The following is a 23319-nucleotide window of genomic DNA, read 5'->3' on the forward strand; positions in this document are numbered from 1 at the left end:
GCATAAAGATGAGGCACCTTGCTTTTGGGCTGTCACATAAGGGCAATGTGTAAGCAACTGGTTTGGAGAAGCCCACTCTTCAGTATGATTTTGTTCAAAATTCTTGTGAGGGGATCTTTTATTATGCAGTCAACTTTGATGATAATTTGTAGTGATTTCTCAAAACTAACACTTCCGCTTTCTAAGAGAGTTACTTAGGAAATTTTCTCTAACATGCCCATATAGGTTTGCGTTCATCTTCAGTGTCACTGAAACCAATTCCCAATATACTATATGTTTAATAATTATGTTTAATACGCAACGATGCGAACAGATTAGTGACTCTTTTCCTGAATTAAAATAACAGCATGGAAGCAAAAATATAAGTATAGATTTATTAGAGATGTTATCTAAAATACAATATTATTTTCCTCTTTAAATTAGAGCATATATTATTTCAAGGAAAAGATATTTTGTGTTATTTCTATGGTAATAACAACTTTTAAAGATAACACTTACTTTAGGGCATTTTTAATTAAAAAAAATCCAACACTACCATTAAGACATAATCAAGGTTGTTGATAGCATGGGTAAAAATGTAAAACGGTCTCAAAAATATTTACATGTCAGTTTCTTAAAATCTAAGAAGTCTAATTCTCAATATTCATTTTGCTTTACTTTCTCAAAATACTTTTTTTTCCTAAATCATATCTAGATTCTGTATTCCTGTGCTTTTCACAAAGCTTCAAGTTATCGTTAGTTATGTGTACTATCACACCAGTGGATGAGGTTTCTTAAAATGGCTTATTTTGCTATCACTATATCCTCTCCCAAGCAGCCAACATACTGTTTGTTATACCAATGTGTCAGTCACAGTAATAGTCACCCAAATGCACACAGCCACCCCCCCCCCATGCCTCCCCCAACCCCACACCTTAAGAACCCTTTCCTATTTGGCCAAGAGCCTTTCACATTTCATTAGCTGGCATTTTAGATGCAGAGCGAAAGAAAGAATGGATCTGGGAGACAAGGTGTTGCCAGGGCACACATGGCAAAGGTTTGATTTGTGCTTAGCAAAAGAGGCTCCTCACAAACACAGCAATTTCTAACACACTCAGCACTGCGGTTACTGGAAGGAAGCTCTGACTTCTCTGCTCTTCAAAGGCTGACACGGGCGCCAGTTGTCCACCATATGACACACGGGCTCATTCTCAGCACTGAAGCAAAGGCCACGGAGTTTGCACATCTGTGGAAAAAGGCACAAACACCCTCAAATGCATACTCATTTCAGCAGGACTATTTGAATTATACACCTTGGGCCTGAGCCAGCGGTCCAACTCAAAGTTTCACCAGCACTAATGGTCTAGAGATGGTGTCACCACCCACGTGTCTCTGCATTTCATCCACACCATTTCCTGTCCCTGACACAGGCTCTCCTGTCCACAAAATATCCTAGCAAGAAGAACTAAGAAAGCACAGAAAACAAAAACACATTTTCTGAACTTTGTGCACAAAGAGCTGTTTATCCTTGATCCAGATCTGAATTGAAACCCCTTCGGAATCCTTTGCAAGTTGTACTGGTTTGGCTCTTTTGAAAGCTGGATTTTTGTGTCCAGCTGATATCAAAAAAAAAAAAATTGACCTTACTCTTCGGTCAAATTAAAGCAGCCAAATTCTTTCAAGATATCTTGATTTTCAAATACTGTGAGAGGAAAAACTGTTCCACATCAATAGGAGCATACTGTAAGGTTTTAGTGCTTGCTCCTAAAGTAAAAATCGGTGTTTGCACAGTCTGATGTAATAAAAGCACCTTGATGTCTAAGTGAGCATCTCCAAAACTAATAAGGTGGGATACAGGATTTCATATGAGTCAGGTTGCAGGCCAGGCTTTCCCTCATTCAAGGAGGAAGGCCCCCAGCAGTGACCAGCCCAGGAGAAGACTTTACCTTCAGGACCGACCAGAACAAAGTTCAGAGCTCAACCTCTGCTAGGAACTGCTGTGTCACTACAGCAAATGATAATGGGCTTGCTACACCCTGCTGTAATAGCCAGCTTTTATCTATCTTTGGAAAACCAATTCAACTTAAACCCAGTGTCAATACTCTGCTTTATGGTTTCTTGTTTTGATCAGTTTTGGAATGAAAAGGCAAGCTGCCACACACACTGTTTTGATCTCAAATCCATCTTTGAAATGTCGATGGAAGGGTGTGTGGGGGAGAAACAAGTAGTGTCTTTTACCACCTGTAGGTGGTTAAAGTAGGTGTAGTAGGAAAAACAACTCTGGTGAATGTGCTCCTGCCCTATAATAAAACCTATTTGCAAACCTTGGATTATCAATAGCAATACCAGTAGTTTAGAACAAGTAAACAGTGTCAACTTTAATGCTCCCCTGCAGTTTATTAATGGTAATCATTGCTATAATTATTATTTCCAATAGTTCTTCCTTGTCATTTATTCTATCTTTTATTACATTAAGTCCCACAACAGCTCAGTTGCACTTTTTTCACATCAGTTGAATAAAACCCCTAGAATTATGTGTATATTGTTAGCACGTCTGCCATTGATAAAAGGGATTTAAGAGTTTGAAGGGTAAGCTAAACCCCTTCAGGGCTTGTTTATATTTATAAGCTCTAGACACTATTTATATCTCCCAAGCACACAGATGCAAACCCGAGGATGGAATCTTGCTTCTATGTAATTTCATTAATGGATGGTACATGAAAGCTAGGGCCAGGAGCGATTTAATCAGCACGAGCTCCTTCCTACTAGGAAGACTATCCTCCTCAAGCTGCTCAACAGAATAAAGGATTTTTTCAGGCAGTAGACTTCTGGAATCTGCAAGTTTTCTCTCTTCCAAACAAAGCAGTTTTGGTAGGATTGTCACAATTCTGCGTGGGATTTCCCAGTCTGTTCTGTGCTGAATAGAACTTGTAAAATGAGCTCTGTGTCCTGGAAATGTTGGAAGATCAACAAACCAACTACAGATCTACGGTGTGAGACTGCAAATGCAGAATATATGCTCTTTAGATGCTTGGTAAACCTGGTATTTTCAGGGCAAGTATACCCAGACAGGTGATTTGTGCATGTGCAGCAAACCTGCTGATGCTCACAATACATGCTAGACTAACTGCATGTGCAAATGGTCCTTTCATACATGCTACAAATTTCCCAGATTTTTACCACATGGCAGCTCTAACCATGTATCTGGAAAGCCTGATTAAATTTTTAAACCCCCCCCAAATTTTCCCTGGACTGTGTCCAAATGGAGGACAGCCTTACATTTTACACCAGTCTACTTCCACACATAGAAGCAGAGTCCTACCAGAAGAGGAGCACCACTCCAGATACGTATTTTTGATATGTGATGCTAGCTAATGCCCTGCATAGCTCTGCAGTAACATAAACTGCCATTTCAAAGATCACCAGGAGGGCTGAACCAATATAACTCCAGTACACATCTACTGGCACCACTATATTGGAGACCTACCTGCTCGGGGCTGACAGTGATGGGCTCCTTCAGAACGTGCCAGATCACACATTCGAGGAGTGGGGGAGTGGTCAGTGAGCCGGGGTACGTCCAATAGTCTCTACACGCAGGAAGCAGTCCAGTGGGGTCAAAGTTTGTGAAGGAAACTTGCTTCCCCTACAATAAAGAAAGTAGGTGGGCTAATGTCAGGGGAGAGACCACATACACACACTGGGCTTGCAGTAGTAAAGTCTCCTACGGGGAGCTCCATGTTTGAAGAAAGGCAGAAATGGAGTTTGGCATGCAGTGTTAAGTGCCTCCTACAGTACATTTGGGATTAAAGTCTTTCAGCAATACATTTCTCATAAGACTTTCAAGACATTGTTTCTCATTTCAAATGTTGAAATTATGTTCCTTGCTCCTAGAGATACGACTTGACCCTGCTTGAAGGAACAATGAGATTTCAAATGCCAAGTACACTGATGGCACTGGAAATAGAGAACCTGGGAGACCTGTTGGAGAGTCCACTGCAGTAAATGGCAACATCCATTTACCTCAAAGGGAGCCTGATGACAAAGACAACAGCGTAGTCTCATTCTTTAGCTTTCCTGTCCACGTTCCTCATTGGCACAGGCCTTTACCACTATTAAGGTACCTAATTACTCAGTAAGTATTTTTAGTATATCATTACTCAGCTCATTAAGATCACACACATGCTTTACACAATATTTAAAATACAGAAGGGCTTTTTTTTCCTAAGAGTTATATATCCTGATCAAACTTCTTATCTGGACTCCTATAAATAGCCAAGAGAAGCCCTCTGGGAGGAAGGAAATTTATCCCACAGATGCAGAGATGAGAGGAAGTGCCTTTTGAATCTGTCACCACTGACTAGAAAGGGCACCTAGAAGAGTCGTTTAGATTAGGAAGATGAATCCTACCCTATTGGTTTAAATGCAGTTAAAAGAGTGGCTGGAAAGCTGCCTGTCAGAAAAGGACCTGGGGGTGCTAGTTGATAGCTGGCTGAACATGAGCCGGCAGTGTGCCCAGGCGGCCAAGAAGGCCAATGGCATCCTGGCCTGTATCAGAAATAGTGTGGCCAGCAGGAGTAGGGAAGTGATCGTGCCCCTGTACTCGGCACTGGTGAGGCCGCACCTCGACTACTGTGTTCAGTTTTGGGCCCCTCACTACAAGAAGGACATTGAGGTGCTGGAGCGTGTCCAGAGAAGGGCAACGAGGCTGGTGAGGGGTCTGGAGAAGAAGTCTTATGAGGAGCGGCTGAGGGAACTGGGGTTGTTTAGCCTGGAGAAAAGGAGGCTGAGGGGAGACCTCATCGCGCTCTACAACTACCTGAAAGGAGGCTGTAGCGAGGTGGGTGTCGGTCTCTTCTCCCAAGTAACTAGCGATAGGACAAGAGGAAATGGCCTCAAGTTGCGCCAGGGGAGGTTTAGATTGGACGTGAGGAAAAATTTCTTTACTGAAAGAGTGGTTAAACATTGAGACAGGCTGCCCAGGGAAGTGGTGGAGTCCCCATCCCTGGAGGTATTTAAAAGACGAGTAGATGAGGCGCTTAGGGACATGGTTTAGTGGGCATGGTGGTGTTGGGTTGACAGTTGGACTCGATGATCTTAGAGGTCTTTTCCAACCTTAATGATTCTATGATTCTATGACAGAGAAATGTAGTCAGAGATACAAAATGATCGTTGTTTCTGGTATTCCTTGCCCTCTACCACAACTTCATTTGAATCTCTTTTGCATTTAGGATTACAAGACCATCAGTGCTGATGGCAGGAAGGTTTGTTTTACTTTCGTACATGCAGCAGACTGGGAAGTAAAAAATCTACTTTCTGAAGCAGACAACACAGCACAGTTGCAATTGGTGTCAATCAACACAGACAGCAAATATTACCTTGGTTTGAATGGAGTTCAGAGCATCCACAACTTTCTGTATTTCAGGCCTGGCATTTCCTACCTGTGACACAAAACATATGAAAGGAAAATAACCATGCACTCTCATGGTACCTTTACTTTTCTGTTACAGTTCTCAAGGAAACATTTTATAGTACATTTTCCCAGCACCATTTCATTACATAACAGGAGTATTGTAGCAAAAGTGACTGGAACTGTCTCTGTAAAATCATGCCAGTTGACAGTCAGCGCAAATGGGTCAACCAAGGACACTGGACAGAATAAAGTTAGTTTCATTTACAGTGTGTGGATTTATTTTTGGACTTGAGCTGTTCTTTTTTCATAGAAGTCACCTTCCTAATAAAATACAGTGAGGCCAGGACAGCACACTGCTGAGGCACAATCACCTTCTCCAACTAGCTGTGAAGACAATTCAACTAAGACAAAATGCTCTGGACATTTAACAATGACAGGAAAATAGGTGTTATTTAGGCTGGTCCTACTGCAGATTCATACACACATAACTTTTGGTCAGTTATGCACATCACCTTTCACTGATAAGAGTTATGGCAGTGTCACTGTTGTGATGAAGACAAGTATGCTGCTAGAGGGCTGCCACAGTGATGGATGGCAGTCATACTCCATGGCTGGTGTACAATTTTTATATGTAGAGAAAGCCAAGAATTTGGAGCACCACCTAGTTTGCTATGGGTTTATGAAGTATAGCATAATGCTGCCTTCTTCTATATCTTAGGCTTTTAGGTCCCCCTGCAACACAATGAACGTACTGGACTCATCCAAATAATACAAAAGGAAAAGTTTAACTAACCTTCATGAAGATGCCTACCACAGCCAAACCATCAGGATGCTTCACAGCTTCAGCAAATTTACCATATTTTGTGTTCCAGTGAACAACATGGAGCTAGGAGCAAGAAAACAAGAAGCACTATGAAGATGAGTGAAGTGCCGGGTCCTGCACTTCGGCCACAACAACCCCATGCAGCGCTACAGGCTTGGGGAAGAGTGGCTGGGAAGCTGCCCAGCAGAGAAGGACCTGGGGGTGCTGGTCGACAGCCGGCTGAACATGAGCCGGCAGTGTGCCCAGGCGGCCCAGAAGGCCAATGGCATCCTGGCCTGTATCAGAACTAGTGTGGCCAGCAGGAGTAGGGAAGTGATCGTGCCCCTGTACTCGGCACTGGTGAGGCCGCACCTCGACTACTGTGTTCAGTTTTGGGCCCCTCACTACAAGAAGGACATTGAGGTGCTGGAGCGTGTCCAGAGAAGGGCAACGAAGCTGGTGAAGGGTCTAGAGCACAAGTCTTCTGAGGAGCGGCTGAGGGAACTGGGGTTGTTTAGCCTGGAGAAAAGGAGGCTGAGGGGAGACCTCATCGCGCTCTACAACTACCTGAAAGGAGGCTGTAGCGAGGTGGGTGTTGGCCTCTTCTCCCAAGTAACTAGCGATAGGACGAGAGGAAATGGCCTCAAGTTGCGCCAGGGGAGGTTTAGATTGGACGTGAGGAAAAATTTCTTTACTGAAAGAGTGGTTAAACATTGGAACAGGCTGCCCAGGGAAGTGGTGGAGTCCCCATCCCTGGAGGTATTTAAAAGACACGTAGATGAGGCGCTTAGGGACATGGTTTAGTGGGCATGGTGGTGTTGGGTTGACGGTTGGACTCGCTGATCTTAGAGGTCTTTTCCAACCTTAATGATTCTATGATTCTATGATATTCCATCCACAGTATTTTACAAATGAGGATGCAGGGAAGTAAGTTATTAAACATTAAGAGCAGATGGTGTTTTACTGCTGAGATTTCAAAACTTTTGTGTACAGTTAAGAATTTCTTGAATCATTCATCTACTTTCAAGTTTCATTTATGCAAAGAGATTTCTGTCATGCATTTTATTTTGCTTCTCACTCTTATTCCCAGATGAGTTTTAAATACAAACTGTGGCTGTATCATTCTGCTTTTAGTCCAGTGTAACTCCTGTTATCTTCAGCATGAGTTTTTCCTGCTTGCAGCCTGCAGGATTTGGATATAGTATTTTAATGCTATATATCCTGGAGTTCTTATCAACACTGAAAGACGTGATTGTCAGTGTCAGGGGGAAGAGACATTAACTACAGATCTGACCTGCAATCTAGAGAGTTTTTTAAAAACAGTCCTGTCCTTTTCTGGAAAGCCTTTGAAAAGGATATGAAATGAATCTCCAGGTCTCATTAGCCAGGATGTTGCTTTCTTTTTGATTTCCAAGTTCTTTCTAATGAAAGTACATCTGGCTGTTTCCCCATACCTGCAAGTCAAGTTGAGCAAGTAATTATGGTACTGTGAATAGATGTAAGGCACTGGCAAGTTTCTCGGATAAGACAAAAGCTACTTCTATCTCATGAAAAAGCGGCAGAGCCAAGGAATTTGTGGGGCCATTTCTTTTATCCGTCAATGCAAATCACAGGTATGTTCCGTCAATGTGCATTTATGAAAGGGTTTTTAAAAAGTCTGTCACAGCACCCAGAGGCAGGTTTCTAAACAGGGGACAAGGAAAGATGGGATGCAAGGCACTAAAGTCACTCAATTTCTGTAATGAGATTGTAATACAGAGTCTTAAGTGGTCCAAGGGACATCTGGAGTCTTAAGGGTATTATAAAGAGTGCCTGCATGGTCCCACTTTGCTACCTGGCCTCTTCACAGCTCCCCTTGCTTCTTTGCTACCAAAAGATGAAAGGGTCTGCCTCAAAATTATTCTGTTGTTTATATAAATGTCTCTGAAGCCAGGAAAAGGGTATGTGTGCGTACAGAGGTGCTGAAATTCTATTTCTTCATAATTTTCAAGAGTCACCGAGAAAGCAGGGGAAAACCAGGGATAATTAATGTGGGTTTTTCTGCTTCTGTAGTCTCTTTGATGTGAAGTAGTGGAGAAAAAAAAAATTGCAAGAGTCCTCCAGTTCTAATCTCTGCTCTTGCAAGGAGTAGGTCCTGGGGTGGCATTGTACCAAAATCTTGTATGGTAACCTCCACAATCTCTACAGATCTTCATAGGGCAAGAGAAGCTGCTACTGTGGTGGAATATTAAAAAAACATAAAATACTCATTATACACAAAAGACTGGAGAAGGTAAAGCATGTCCTACCTCTGCATCATACTTCACACCATCCACAGTGTGCTCAGACCCTTGGCCCTCACAGGATCCCCAGTGAATGTGAAACTGTGCCAGCCTGTAGACTCCATCCAGCGCTCCTCCTTGCAGCACTGCAAAGCAAAGAGCCTCCATTAGCATCTCCCATAACCTTTGCACTTCAAACTGGAACGTCCATCTCAAATCTTCCAAGTGAATTACAGTTCATTGCTCTGCATGCTGCCATGCTACTACAGATCACCCTCAATGGTACATTGCTGCAATACGCCAAAATCAATAATAAACATATAAAACCATAAGTGACTTTACAGTGAGTGTCTCATCAGCAATTTAACAGGCATGCTAGTATTACAGGTGACGAGGGGAGAGCTAAGGATGTAACTTTTCTGTCACCAAATAAATAAAAAAATGCCAAGAATAGCCTTTGTAAGAGGCCCATATAGAGTTATTCTATGAAAGTATACTTGAAGACCAAATTATCTTTCACTTACTAATGTACTCTGTCCCTTCATTTTAGACACTTTATCCATTTAGGCCTTAATCCTGCAAATCCCCTGGTGGATTGGATTGAGTAGTTTGGAAACAAAAGCATTTTAAACCTAAACACCTGTTAGGCATGAGCTGCAGCAAGGTAAAGCACTAGGCACAGTGCAAGGCATTGCGGAGATGGGAATTCAAATCTCTTGTCCCTCCCATCCTTTACTCCTCAAGAATGAGTTTAAAAAATCATGGTGAAAATAGCAATGCCTGCAGAGGCAGATTTTTTTTGAAATATGGATTAGAAAGGAGGCGTTTACTTACGCTCCACTATCTGACATTACTCCTGCTATGGGACTGCTGTAAGTGGAGTGCCCAGCCACATTTTCAATTATACAGGAGCGAGTTCCCCTGAGCTCCCTTATTCTGCTTGTTAGTTTTAACCTTGTACTTAAACTGTGACCAATCACCATTATGATATGCAGGAACAAGCCCTATTACTGCAAAAAGCTCAAGGCACAGACAATGTCTCCTCCAGTGCAGCATAAGCACAGAACAATAACAAATAGTTCTATTAAATAGAGCTATTTATCTAAGTTATTAGAGCAAGGTTTCACACTGCTTTGTGGTTTTGGGATTGTTTTTTGGTTTTTTTTTTTTTTGCTAAATGTCTCAAATTCACAATTAAATCTTTAAGACACTAATATTTAAAAATGAAAAATATTTTTAAAAGTAATTTAAAGTGTTATATATCTTAGAGATCAATTTCTCTATATATATATAATAAAGTGACAGAAGAGTGTTGACATCAGATATTACATGTAAGTGTGCTCTGTGTATGTGCCACAAACAAAATGGTTCTGTGGAGTAAAGATGCTTTCCTCTCAGTCTGCAATTAGTCTAGACACTATCACAATACGTGCATGTGTGAAAATAAACGTCAAATGCAGATAGGAAAAGGTAACTGTTCAGATTTGAATAATTCTGATTATATGCAAGCATGGACAACAACAGCCATGGATACTTGGCAATGGGGTGAGAAGGATTTGCCTAAAAAACTGGAATATATGAAAATTAAATATAAGATATATATAAAACACATTCATTTCCACTGGTGTGCCTTACACATGCAAAATTTGGGTTCAGTGGACAAATTTAGCATTTGCCTGGGGCTCCTTTGGTAAATTATATAGAAGTGTCCCAACATGTATTTCTATTTGAGGAAATGTGAATACATGTGCCACTGCAGCCTTCGTAATTTCTGTAGCCAACACTGAACAGCCAACAGACCAAGACTTGCCCTACCTATTGCCAAACTATGTGATACGAAGAAGAATGGCTACTTAAAGTAATTAAATAGGAACATAACTTATTTTACTTTTATGTTTCTGCATGTGCTAGTTGCCAAGAAGCATAACTGTTTCAAGCACAGGACTACAAATCAGAATACTTTTTTTCAGAACGCCGACTGTGAATGTGCATCAGTTCCTTTTGAAAAGAAGTAATTGGTTGCTATGTCTTTATAGATGCAAAATCATTTAATCCACATAATATCATGTTTCATTTAAAAATGATGCCATGGAGTTGCAATGTTTCAGTTTCAGTTCCTTTGGCTAATGGACTTGCTGCTTGTTGCAGGTACCAATGGACTGAGGTTCCACCATTCCTCAACCTCAGAAAGCACTAACGCAGCACAGGTTAATCTGCCATTATTAATCAATGGAAAGCATGCTGAAAAGCAGAACCATGCAATCTTCTTAAATCCATTTGCAGTGTTATTTCTCTACACACTTTGCTATAGTCTCGTAAAACTCAAAAGATGCAGAAAAGTCTCTTTGCAGTTTTTGCTTACTTTTCTCATTCTGTGGTTCTCAAATCCAGCACTAGCTTATTTTGACTCACAGCAGAGCATTTAAAGAAAGTAATAATTAGATTAGTGTAAATGGCTTAATTACAGAACAGCCCTTCTTGTTCTAGCCTACATTAAGCAGTTATTATTAATACTTTTCAATACTTTCCAAAGAAGTAAAATTCAAAATTAAACTTAAAAGGCAAAGTAGAAATGTTAGAGCTTCATTTTTTTCCAGCACAAGTGTTTTATTTAAACCATGAATAAATGCTACCAGCTTTGCAAAGTAAAAGTTCATCAAGAATCAGAACAACATTCACACTGGGAACTTCCCTGTCCCATGTGACATGAACATCGATTCAGGCCACATTGATGATAGAAGTTCAGCCTTTTCATCCCCTTTTTTTGATGGATGGGGAAATTCTGATGCATATTTGAGCATCTCAGCATTAGCTCCCTTCCTTTTGAAATTAGTATTAGTGTACACCATCCTGGAAATACATATGTAGCTGTGCTCCCTTTTGTTATATAGCACAGTTTCAGATGCAAGGTGAAGACAGCACCAGCCAATCTGGAAAACACATTATTTTCTTACAGATTCATCCTACTCAACCCAATCTATGTCAGTAACCTGGTCTCCATAGATGTGTAACAGCCCAAGAGGTGACAGCTTGAAAATGAAACTTTTTTTTCTATTTGGCAGTTATTTAAAACGTTACAATGAGACAAATTTGGAGCTACTTTGCTTAGATTAAGAAATGGTAACTGTTTTCAACCTTCTACCCTTTACTGGAGAAGTTATACTAGTAACATCCAGTAATTATATTGCACTGTTATTATACGATCTCATAACGTTTGCTGAATTAGGTGAACAAGTGAATAAGTATTAGCAGCGCTAATCTGGAAAGTCAAATAACCACAGGAACTGTTCCATTTATGTCTGTGGGATTTCTTGGATAAAGAAAGTGAATTCAATTTGTCTCCATTACACTTTCTCAGGATATTTGGAAACACACAGAAATCAAAGGGCATTTTGTTGCATCTGGGACAGCTGTTTACTGAGGCCACACAACCTCACTGTTCTATGCAAACGCGAGTCACTGGCTAGTTACCTTTCCCACGTAGAACAGAACAGCTTTGTAAAAAATACTGTGGACCAGTTCATACCTTTTTTCAGAAACTGGCAGCATCCACATCCGTGAATTTTTGCAGGAATACTGTGGAATTACTGTTATTTAGCTACCTCCTATGGTATGTTCTCTCTATACAGAGCAGGAGACTAATAAATCTCATCAAGGCAATAAACCTGTCAAAGAAATAATTGAAATGGCTGAACTACAAGATTGTTTCATGAGTTAGAATGAATTCCTTCCTGTCATACAAATTAGTGTGGTAAGAAAAATACTACTCTAAAGTTTGTTACTATGAGAAAATGTTCTTCAAATGGAAACCACTGCCAGCAAAGCTCCCTCCAGTAGCTGAAATAACAGGTCCACTACAGCACAATGGATGTCCAGAGCTTCAAACTTAGGAAATTTAGTTCTAATTGAGATTCCACCAAACAAAAACCTAGCAGCAGGACATTTCAAGCATCTGCCTTTGATGACTGCCCTCTTGCACACACATTTCTTTGGCATAAAGAAAGCCATGATTTTGTATCAGACTACAGTAGATGTGTACGTGTGTATGATGTTGTAGGTATGTGTTTATGTAAATATATGCATAGCATATACATTAATATTAATGTTTTGTAAGCTTTTGTGTATACACAGACATCTGTATGATAGAAAACAGGCCCTGAGGAGACAAAGTAGATGAAGCATTACTTGAGGAAAAAAAAAAAATCTTGAACACCATGCACTATTAATGGCAGAAAAGAGGCTCTTACAAGGATGCTCAGGGATTAGCCTTGTGTTCTTATGCAAGGATAGGCTTTCCTGTCTGACAGACTGGAGAGTTCAGTTAGGGTGAGCTGTCACTTCTGTGAAACGTGGAGTACAGAGCATCACATTTTGTGAGATGTTTCCTTCTTTATGTTATCTCTTTCAGACATTCCTCCTAGGACGGTGTATCATGACATGCAAGAGAGCAAGACAGCACGCAAGCATCTGACTGTAGGGGACTGTCGTGGTTTAACCCCAGCTGGCGACTAAGCACCACTCAGCCACTTGCTCACTCCCCACCCCCACCCCCCCGGTGAGATGGGGGAGAGAATCAGAAGAGTAAAAGTGAGAAAACTCGTGGGTTGAGATAAAGACAGTTTAATAGGTAAAACAAAAGCCACACACACACAAGCAAAGCAAAACAAGGAATTCCTTCACTACTTCCCATCAGCAGGCAGGTGTTCAGCCATCTCCAGGAAAGCAGGGCTCCATCACGCGTAACGGTTACTTGGGAAGACAAATGCCATCACTCCAAACGTCCCCCCCTTCCTCCTTCTTCCCCCAGCTTTATATGCTGAGCATGACGTCATATGGTATGGAATATCCCTTTGGTCAGTTGGGGTCAGCTGTCCCAGCTGTGTCCCCTCCCAGCTTCTTGTGCACCCCCAGCCTACTCGCTGGTGGGGTGGGGTGAGAAGCAGAAAAGGCCTTGACTCTGTGTAAAACATCCTTGTATTATCAACACTGTTTTCAGCACAAATCCAAAACATAGCCCCCTAGTAGGTACTGTGAAGAAAATTAACTCTATCCCAGATAAACCAGCACAGGATCATACTTGCAGAAAACATCTGTAATGGGTTTCGCCAAGAGAAAAACTACGTAATTGGTATGTCATAAGAAAAAAAAAAAACACTACTCTGACCTTGCTAGAGAGTTAGCCTGATAAGGCAACAAGGATGTTCCACAGAGATAGACCGGAATGAAACATCTGCCAAAATGCAGCAGGTCTGCAGACGTGTGTATCAGCAGTAGGTCAGTGGTTCTGATTCACCTCAGCTGAACTATTTCATCCAGACTGGGTAGCAGCCAGAGAGACTCTGACCTGCTTAAGGATATAAAGTCATTTAGGTTCTTAACTTTTCATCCCACTCCCTGGGACCAGTAGAGTTTATTTCTCGTGTAGTCTCTTAAATGGAGATTCTCTGAGAGTCATTAAGGTGCTGTACCGAATCCCTGATCAGCCTTCAATCCTCACATTTCACACCGTCTGAGCTGACAATGACCTTGTAAGAACTGAGTTGGAAGCATTAAAATTCTCTTAAAAGTAACAATTGGTTTAATTTCTGATGGTAACAGCTATAATACTAATCTCGGTGACTGCTTACAGTACTGAAAATTGTGTATTGGACATGGTGCTCATGCTAAGTTGAGATCTAATGAAGGATGAACAAACTTAAGGTGTGAGCATTGCCTCTAAGTACGCAGCCTCAGTAAATGAACAAATATGTCGGCTGGGAAGAGTAGTCATGGTGACATCTGGCACACAGCTTCATTACATCTCAAAAATAAACTTTTCCAAGTGGCCCTAGCTGATAACAGCTGACTAGTTTCTCCTGGTTTTGCACTAAAAACGCCTCTAGAGGAGGAATTTGGAAGAAGGGAAGGAACTTGCCATGATTCTTAAACACACAATCCATCTCAAATTTCTGCTCAGAAGTTGCATGTTAAAAAAACAAGTCGATGTAAGTGAAGAAGTGCACTTTTGCGGTCTGTAAAGAAATGAAGGCCTGAAACATGCAGGACTGATCTCAAGCTGTCTCATCTTCCTTTCCAGTTCCTGAAAGCACTAGAACTATGCTCAAGTCACCTGCTTATGCAGGCTTTGCAGCTTCTGGTGATCCCATTTCTCCAGTGAGAGAAATGACTTAATGATCACGCACTCTCTGGGACCTCTGACATTCTAGTCAAGCAGCGCACAAAAGTGCTTGTGACACATGGGCAGGTGTCTGAATACTATAAGCAATGAGTTTCCCGATTTATGATTTAGAAGGGTCAGCACATTGCTTACGCTATACTGTATTGTGGACCTTCAACCCATGACTGTATACTGATAACATGCAATATTATTCTGGCATAGCTAATGTTACATCTTCACAGCTGGGAAGCCTAAAAATAGCCCAGTGGCAGTGACTTGGATTAGAAGTTGTGCCTTAAGTACAGCAGACCTGCATGTTTCTTCCTCAGTTTACCTGCTGAGGCAGAAGTGTAGGAAAAGAGCAACAGTGGCACAACTTTCAGAGTAACTCACTGCCAACCAAGCAGTGCTAATGGACTGGCTGTTGAATAACAAATACAACAAAATAAATGGGTCTGTTTACAGCGAGTCATAATTCAAGACAGTTGAAGCTTCCTCATTAATATTTACAATTATAGGAAGAATTGGGCAATGTATTTGATTACAACTACCAAAAGTCTCCCAAGGGGTGCTAGTTCCAAGTCAATAGAGTATTTTTCATTTCCCTAGGTCTCCTCACAATTTTAAAATTCTACTACAACTGAATATCTGCAAAGGTGTCAGATTTACTTGGGACTCCGTCTTGGATTTCAGTATTATCTCTAGCTCAGCAGCAATGAAGGAAAAGGAAATAATTAAGAGACACATCCACCAGCAAAAATTACCAGTACATTTAGTAATGTCTCTAGAGCCTTACACCATAGTTGCAATTCACTTCTGTCAGGTTCTACAGCTAAAATATGATATTTTAACATTCTTGTTATGGAATAAATTAATTGCTAATTGACTTCTTCCTTTTATAAGCTCATCATACACATGATCAGAAAATACTGATACAGTGCCTACTGCTGTGAGAATTTCCCATTTGAATTTCAGGTTTTAGGTGAATTCTGAAAAGTTTTCTGGGCAACTTATACAGAGAACACATTGTAAGTATGTTACAAAATCTTCTTTTGGGCTCTTCAGGCTTTCTTGACCAAAGTCACTTCCTGTCGTTTTACAACTCTGAGAAGTCACTGTTTACTTCTATCTTTTAAAGTGAGTGAAACAATACACTTGCCCTTACAGCAGACTATAATATGAAGTGTTTAATATGATAAATTAAGTACCCTTAATGAGACACTCCTTTGCTATAAAGTTCCTAAAATAAGATGCATTATTATAATTTAACAGTTATCAGCACCATTTCCTTCACTCATATGTGGAAGGTCAGGTCCCAGGATACAAGAGTGGATGAACCTGAATTTGTAGTTTTATTTCTAGTGACACTTTTATCATAATGAATTTTTGCTTTTATTTAAAGTTATGGAAATTTTAAAGATTAATGTCTACAAGTACTTGAACTTTCACCATTATTAAAAGACAGTGGACATGAGAACTAAGAAAGCAACTGCAAGAACTGAGGGAGAAGAGAAACTAAGTAACAACTGGAAGAGGAAGTTCACTGTTTGCTTTCTACACACAAGTCCAAGAAAACAGTCCAAAAGGCTGCAAGGAAACAAGACAAGGTGGCATCCTTTTATCTAAGAGAAAACCATGGAATTACAACAAACAAAAAAATGTTCATAAATGTGGCAATGATGATTTGTGAATTTTCTTTCCGTATACCATTTGTACCAACTAGCAACTGTGAAATATGAAGGGGATTCACTTTGGGAATTGACTGAGCCTTTAGAAGTGTATTCTGGAATATAACAGCTGTCACATAGCCCAAGAAATTCAAAGGCTGTACCATAAGAACTGAAGTAGAAGATTTGGGGGTAATTGCTTAGGAAGAGGGTTTTTCTAAGCATGCTTAGTAACATCTAAGCATATCTAATAAAATTAACAAGGAAGTAAAACAAAGTCAGGTTCTAAAGTTATCATAAAGATTTTATCATCATTTCTCTGTTAAGACATCATTGTAAGAGAAAATTGTATAGGTCACAGGCACAATTACAACCTAAATCAAGAGTTATGTCTATAAAGCTCCACCTATTAGTAAAGAGATCTTCTAAGAGCAGAGAAGAAAGCATTTTCTTCTGTGGAAATACACTAGTCACATAAATTGCACCTAGATTATTTTTGTTTAAAAAGTTAAACTTTTATTTTACATCCTTACTGTGCTAACGAATATAGATGGGCTATCATTTTAAGAAATCCTATTTTTTCTTTCAGATTTTTAGTTTTTCACTGATACGGGTAGAAGCTTTCTACTACATATTCTCGTATGTACACACATAATGTAACAAATATACATTTGGGAGGAAGAGTCTTTTATTCAGGGGAAAAATATTTTACATCAAAATTCTGAATATTCTGATATCTACTTGTTGTTACTTGTGGTTAACAGTATTCACATTACATATTTTCTGAATCAAAGAAATAAGTAACAACTACTTTCAAAGAGTTTTATCCAAACATGTGTTTTAGCTTTCTTACCTATTTTTACTATACCTGTATTTTTTATTGCAAGAACTCATTTTGCATACCCTGAAGAGCAGGAGTCATCAAACAGACATTAATACCTAGAACTGCTGTTCAATTTACTTCAGTGTCATTAGTTATGAGCCTGAAGATTCTTAATGAATGGATCTACTTCTTTGTTTGTGAATAATCTTCAAGACATGAGTAATTGCACACAGTGATCTTATTACTTCATTTTGTGCCTACTACCACAGATAATTCATTACTGCATATGGGACCGCTCATAGGAGCACGCACTATAGCCTGTGGGAAGTATTTACAGGATTTTGTTCCATTGTTTTCTGTAAAACACACCAGCACATCACATAATGTCACATAGTTTCTCCTTGTAACTGTTGCATGATGTCTAACCAAGAATTTGGTACACACATTATAGTTAGTCTCAAATTCAGAAACAGGAGTGAATCAAGCACAGTCAAGTCAGACAGCTCTATTTTGTGTAAGGAAAGTAGGTTACCTAGTTAACTGCATACAAATGAAGCCATTAAGTGTGCTGCCAGGTAAACTCTATGCGCTGTCACTGGAATTTTCAATAGGAAGTGTGATACTGAAGGATCCACCCTTACCTGGCCTCATAGAGATCTGTTTAATGCTTTTTTCTCCTAAAGAATAATCAGTTTCTGATTCACTAATAGAGCTACTGAGAATATTTCTACTTGCATCTCCTATCCTCCCACTCTGAAAGCTGTGTCACTACATATCTGTCAGAGGATCCCTGTCACAGATGTTCTGGTTCTGCACCGACTTTTCTCAAAAAACATTCTTCCTACAGACATTTCTTTAGATTATTATATGTTCCTGCCATTCTTTCCTCCCAAGTTACCAAATACTACCTAATTTACACAGTTTTTCCAAACTTATGCACACACAAAGTGAACACATAAAAGTTTTGTTACACTGCGAGGACCTGAACCGGTTTCCTTAGAGCTCAGTGGGAGCAGGATGACAGTGAGAGCAGACTCGCGTGTATCTGGTGAAAACATAATCCCTTTTTTTTGTACTCTGAATCATTTACCTTATTCCCCATGACGCTGTTAAAATGAACACGCATTCAGCTCCTTCAGCTCCTCAGTGCTTCAGAAAAATAAACACTAAGAGGTCAGAACACCTTTTTCCTTTTTTTTTTTTTTAAACCATACAAATATTAATGTGGCTGCTCTGTGTAAATTATACATGGACCTATGTGTATTTATACAACTCTGAACGCTTACAGCTGACCTCTTAATATTGTTCGGTGTAAAATACAAAGACAAATTCTTAGTGCAATGTTGAATATGTTATAGTCTTATATTACATTACCTGTAAAAACCCCACATTTTTAGTGGGCATGGATCAGGCACGGATCATTTGTTTTCAGCACCATTCCCTAAACGACATTGCCAATGAAACACTTAGGAAAAACAGGGCGCTTGCTCAAGCAAGTTAAATCAGGCAGTGTCTAGAGAAGGCAGTGACTTACAATGGGATTGTTTTTGCTGTCTAAATTAAAAATAGAGGCACATTCATTGTAGCAGGGTGATGATTTCTGCAAATTCAGCCAGCTGAAAAACTACAATTAAAGACAACCTACAAAACCCTTGTTGCAACTGCGTCTTGGATTCTGTCTGTCCATCAATGGGGCCATTCCTTTCAGTAAGGGTTACTGAAAGGTTTGCAGGATTCAGTGCTTAATTTCACCATGCAGTACGATGAACAGTAAGACGCTGTGGAACGACTGCCTGCTAGCAAACTTTGTAGGCATGTGTCAGATAAATTATCTTTATCTAGAAAGCCCAGCATCAAGAAATGTGAGGGATAATGCTTGTTTAAATTACAGAAGAACAAAGACGTATTTTCTAATCATTCCTCTGTTTCTGTGCTAACCTGGGAGCATAGTGGCTTCAGAAATATGAAATAATATTTTGATAACCAACAAAACTATTTCTAAACTATTTCTACTTCAAGTTGTTAACGGTAATCCTTTGTTATTTTAAGGCCAATTTCTTCCTATGATGTATTTTGCCTCTTCTTTTAACTGTTTGGTCAGTAGCTTATGATGAGCTATGCCCAAAATTGTTCTTGTCAAATAATCATCTTCTTTTTTTCTCTCCACAGCTGAGCTCTTATCCAAATCCTTTTGATTTAAACAAACATAAAGCAATTCAGTTCTCTGGAGTTTAGAGCAGGCAGCTCAAAACTGCCCAGATAGGCTTAGTTTTCTTCTAACGGGAGCTCAGTACCCTTCTAGTCTAAAGGAGCAACGTGGGAGCTGAATCCTGACCTTACTGAAGCCAAAACACCTCGGTATTTTTTGTCTTTAAAAAAACCTATTGCCTCAGCAGACATTTCAGTAGCAGTTTCTCCCATCTCCACCCTGCACACGAAGATGAGGTCTCACCTGACTTGTCAGAAGAGTCATCAAACTCCACGTTGAAGGAGTGCCCGTTGTTGACTATGTTTCTAGCCGTGCCGGCATCATAACTGAAGCTGAGAGGCTTCAGAGAGGAGTCGTACTTGGCGGACTTGCTGCTGATGGCAATAGGAGACTGGCGCTCTCCATTGGCGATGGGGAAGTGTTCGTGCCAGTGCGCGGGCCCTGCGAGGCAGCGTAAAGTAGCTCAGTGGGAAAAGACAGGAAGCTCGGGGGATATAAATGATAACCCTCACTCTAGAAACAGGGAAGTTTCCACACTAGCATCAGCCCCTTTAATAACGTACCATCTGTGCCGTCTGCCGGTGCTGGCACCACAGACGAGGGGAAATCCCACCTGGGGACCAGGGCAGGGACCCGGCAGTCCCTGAGCCTTGGGAGGCTGAGGCTGGGGTTTTACCGGGGAGTCCTTCTAGAGGCCACCCCGTCCTGCTGGAGCAGCGCCCCGTCCTCCCCTCTTCCTTGCGCCGTTACTGAAGTAAAGGAATGACAGTAGGAAACTAGAAGATGCTCCAGGCAAATCGCGCGGCGCGCCTGGCTCCCTGCTCAGGCGCAGGTGGTATCTCAAGGTTAAAAGAAAAAAAAAAAGGAAGAAGTGCCACCGAGGTCGTTCCCGCGCAGGGCAAGGGCTCGGTGCCACGCGCAGCGGGCACGTCCCGGGCGCTGCTCCCGGGGACCTGCCGGCAGGTGTCCCGCACCGCGCCGCGCCGCGCCGGCCGGAGCCCCGCACCGGGCACTCACCGTCGTGGCTGCCGTATCCCCAGTGGTGGGACATGGTGCGCGGCCCGGCTGTGCCCGCGGAGGCTGTCGCAGCGCCGTGGCCCCGGCGGGCTCTCAGGGGCTTTTATAGGCTCCCGCCAACTCCATGCCCTTCTCCGCGGCCGGAGGAAGGGGTGGGGAGCGCGGGCGGGGGCGGAGGGAGACTCCGCTGGGGGCGGAGAGAGCGGTCCCTCATAATCCGCGATACGCCGCGGCCGCGGAGCTGCAGCGGGCCCGGCCAGCAGCGCCCCCGGGAGCCGGGCGGCGCGGAGCGGTGCGGAGCGGCGCGGCCGCCGGCCGGCCGGGCGGGCGGGCGGGGGCGGACGCCCTGCCTCGCATTGCGCACCTGCGGGCGCCCGGCCGTTACGCGGGGCGCTGCGGAGCGTCGTGACCTTGGGGAGGCGCCGGCGGGCCGGGCGCGGGGCGGCGGGAGCCGGTGTCGGGCGGGCGCGCGCGCGTCCGTGCGCGGGTGTGTGTGTGTGCGCGCGTGTGTGTGCGCGTGTGTACGTGCGTGTGCGGGGGAGCGGCGCTGCGATCGCCTGCTGCTCCCTGCTGGGGGTGGAGGGAAAGGCTCGGCAGCCGGCGGGGAGCGGCGGGGCGGCGGCGGGGGCGGCGGGGCGGGCGCGCCTGCCTCCTGCCGCGCCACGAGGGGTGTTCCATGGGTGCCGGGTGTTGGAAGGGATTAACGGGGATTTGGAGGCGGAGATCAACGCACTTAGCCGAGGGGAGCTGCGGTCACGCTTCAGAAGAATGAGGACTTTATTGCTTGTTACTTGAGAGCGCATTTTTTCTAACCACTTTCGGAGAAGACAGCAGGTAGAGCTGCGCTTGTATTCACGTCTTAGCATTTAGGAAATACATACGTACTGCGGGAGCGGTTCAGCTACCGCTCCCGAGGATGGGCTTGCGAGAATAAAATTGAGCAACACATATTTTAGATGTTTTTATATTGCTCAACGCTCTGGCGTTTTATCGCGGGACGGGAGGGACCAGACCTTGACAAGCCTTTTACAAGCGGCTGAATTCAGCCGTGTGCCGAGTCTCCTTGTCCCTGCGCTGCAGCGGGGCGGCTGTCCCCGTGAAGCAACTCGTACACAAGTGGGTTTGCAAATGATCCTTTTTGAATGCTTTTCTGTGTCCTCTTGCTCTGAGCAATTTTTGGTATGGGAGTGACATTGTAACTGTAATATTAGTTTATCCCATTTTCTTATTAAGACTGTTTATTCAAATACGGTTTTAATTTTATTCTGCTGCGATTCAACCACAGAGGTCCAAATTCTGTTGCCAGTGAGGTCATTGTGGATCTAGAATAACGACACCAGAATGACTCTATCATTTACATTCAGCGTTGTAAAATGTGTGTCATTTATTTGTTGAGGGGAGGGGAAGTCTATTTGTACAATGTGGTTACTGTTGCTAATAGCAAAAGGAACCAGCTGGGAAATCGCTTATAAAAATTAAAGTCATTTCTCAGACTTCTTCAAGTATAAGCAGAAAATATTTAAAGCTTATTACTGCTTAACACAGTGTGTGTCCTCTCACATTTGCATGCTTCTACTCAAGATGATTTAGCGACCACAAAATGGAAATGTGAAGGCAAAACTGTATACACAGAAGTTATTTAGAAGTGGCTCTGGCGTATGTGATGTAGAACAGAAAATGGGAATGCACACGTTAGAAATTTACTAGGAATTCCTTGTTTGCTTATTATAGATACTTTCCGGCAATCACTTTTAAATCTGCCGAATGTGCTGCCCAAGTGTATTGACAGTCTCTCATAAACACCCACATATACAAATCCATATAGGTAAGAGTCCTCAAAGAAAACATCCCTTTATGTTACAGGAAGGAATAAGATTTCTGTATATTTCAGAAGGCTTCCTTCCATTTAATCTTACTATAAAAAAATCAATTCCGCCTGATTCCTCTGCACTCTCATATGTCGAGTTTCCACTGACGTCAAAGGGAGTACCACATAAAGGACAAGCACAGGATTAAGCACTACACAATGTTTGGCATGGTAGGCTTCCTCAAAGATCTACTTAGAGTTCTTACGAGGGAAATGAAGTCAGTCAGCAGCACCACCAAGGCACTGGGATTTTAATTTACATGAATCTTCATTTTATCACATTATTTCTATCAGTAGGTATGTGGTACATGCTAAGCACACACAGGCATACATCCACAAATAGAAGGTCCATTGTTCTTAAATACCCATTTTCTTTGATCATTCAGCAGTTGGTATTTGCAGGCTTGAGCCCATGCCAAGAAGCTGCTGTTGAGAGCCTGGCATTGACTTGGGCTTGTAGATTCCAGTTTCCTTCTTTTCTGTCTCCTGCCTGCATCAGACTCCTCTAATCTGGGACTATGGTTTTACGGCAGAATGCAATGCCTCAAAGAAAGCCATAAGCTAGCCTTTAGAAGAAGTTGGGTACTGGAAACAGTACAGTCCAGACAGTACTGCACACTGGTGAAGCTGCTTGGCAGTGACAAAAAGCAAGGCATGTTAGCAACAGCAAAAGGACATAATACACATCAGCACGATACCTGCACTAGCTCAGGCATCTCACATAAATCCACGCTATGCTCCGCAAACCTGCCCCTCTCTGCCACAGTTCTGCTGAAATCGGTGGAATGACGCATACCAGTAAGGCCTACTTGCATGTACAGAATGTGTAGGAGCAGTTCCTAAAGCAAATGTTCACAAATCCTGTGGCGACAGAAGCATTATAAATACATTTCAAGCAATACAAATACAGGGAACAGGTTAGATAATTAATGTAGCCATTTGATTACTCATGACTGACATTAACATTGTGGGGAGAAAAGATGCCACTGTAATCTTGTCTCTCATTTCTGTCATTACTGGTACCACACATAGTGTGGGGTTTTTAGAAACTAATAAAACCAGATACCTTTCTTCATCTCTTCTCTATTTCTTAGAGATAGATCATACCTGAATGTGGTAAACAAATA

The 23319-nt window shown here is 42.0% G+C and overlaps 1 protein-coding gene across 1 annotated transcript; it reads right to left on the reverse strand.

Annotated features, from left to right (window-relative positions):
• Window positions 1-360: 360 nt before the first annotated feature.
• On the reverse strand, window positions 361-20526 carry LOC143156262 (carbonic anhydrase 2). The gene is made up of 7 exons (XM_076329464.1): window positions 20326-20526; window positions 19552-19749; window positions 8480-8598; window positions 6183-6275; window positions 5355-5417; window positions 3467-3622; window positions 361-1225 (listed from the first exon to the last, which is right to left on the reverse strand). Exons 1-7 carry the CDS (start codon window positions 20357-20359, stop codon window positions 1106-1108), a joined length of 783 nt encoding a protein of 260 aa, XP_076185579.1. The 5' UTR covers window positions 20360-20526; the 3' UTR covers window positions 361-1105.
• Between the last annotated feature and the right edge of the window lie 2793 nt (window positions 20527-23319).

This window comes from Aptenodytes patagonicus, chromosome 2 (assembly GCF_965638725.1).
Source record: "Aptenodytes patagonicus chromosome 2, bAptPat1.pri.cur, whole genome shotgun sequence".
Classification (NCBI taxonomy): Eukaryota; Metazoa; Chordata; class Aves; order Sphenisciformes; family Spheniscidae; genus Aptenodytes; species Aptenodytes patagonicus.

What these genes read in the sequence shown, in the direction of transcription:
- LOC143156262 (XM_076329464.1), bottom strand. Translation starts at nt 20,359, where the DNA reads ATGTCCCACCACTGGGGATACGGCAGCCACGACG. An exon ending in TGGTAGGCATCTTCATGAAG is followed by an intron (nt 5,418 to 6,182) that starts GTTAGTTAAACT and finishes TTTGTGTCACAG; the next exon opens with GTAGGAAATGCCAGGCCTGA. An exon ending in TGAACTCCATTCAAACCAAG is followed by an intron (nt 3,623 to 5,354) that starts GTAATATTTGCT and finishes TCTTTATTGTAG; the next exon opens with GGGAAGCAAGTTTCCTTCAC.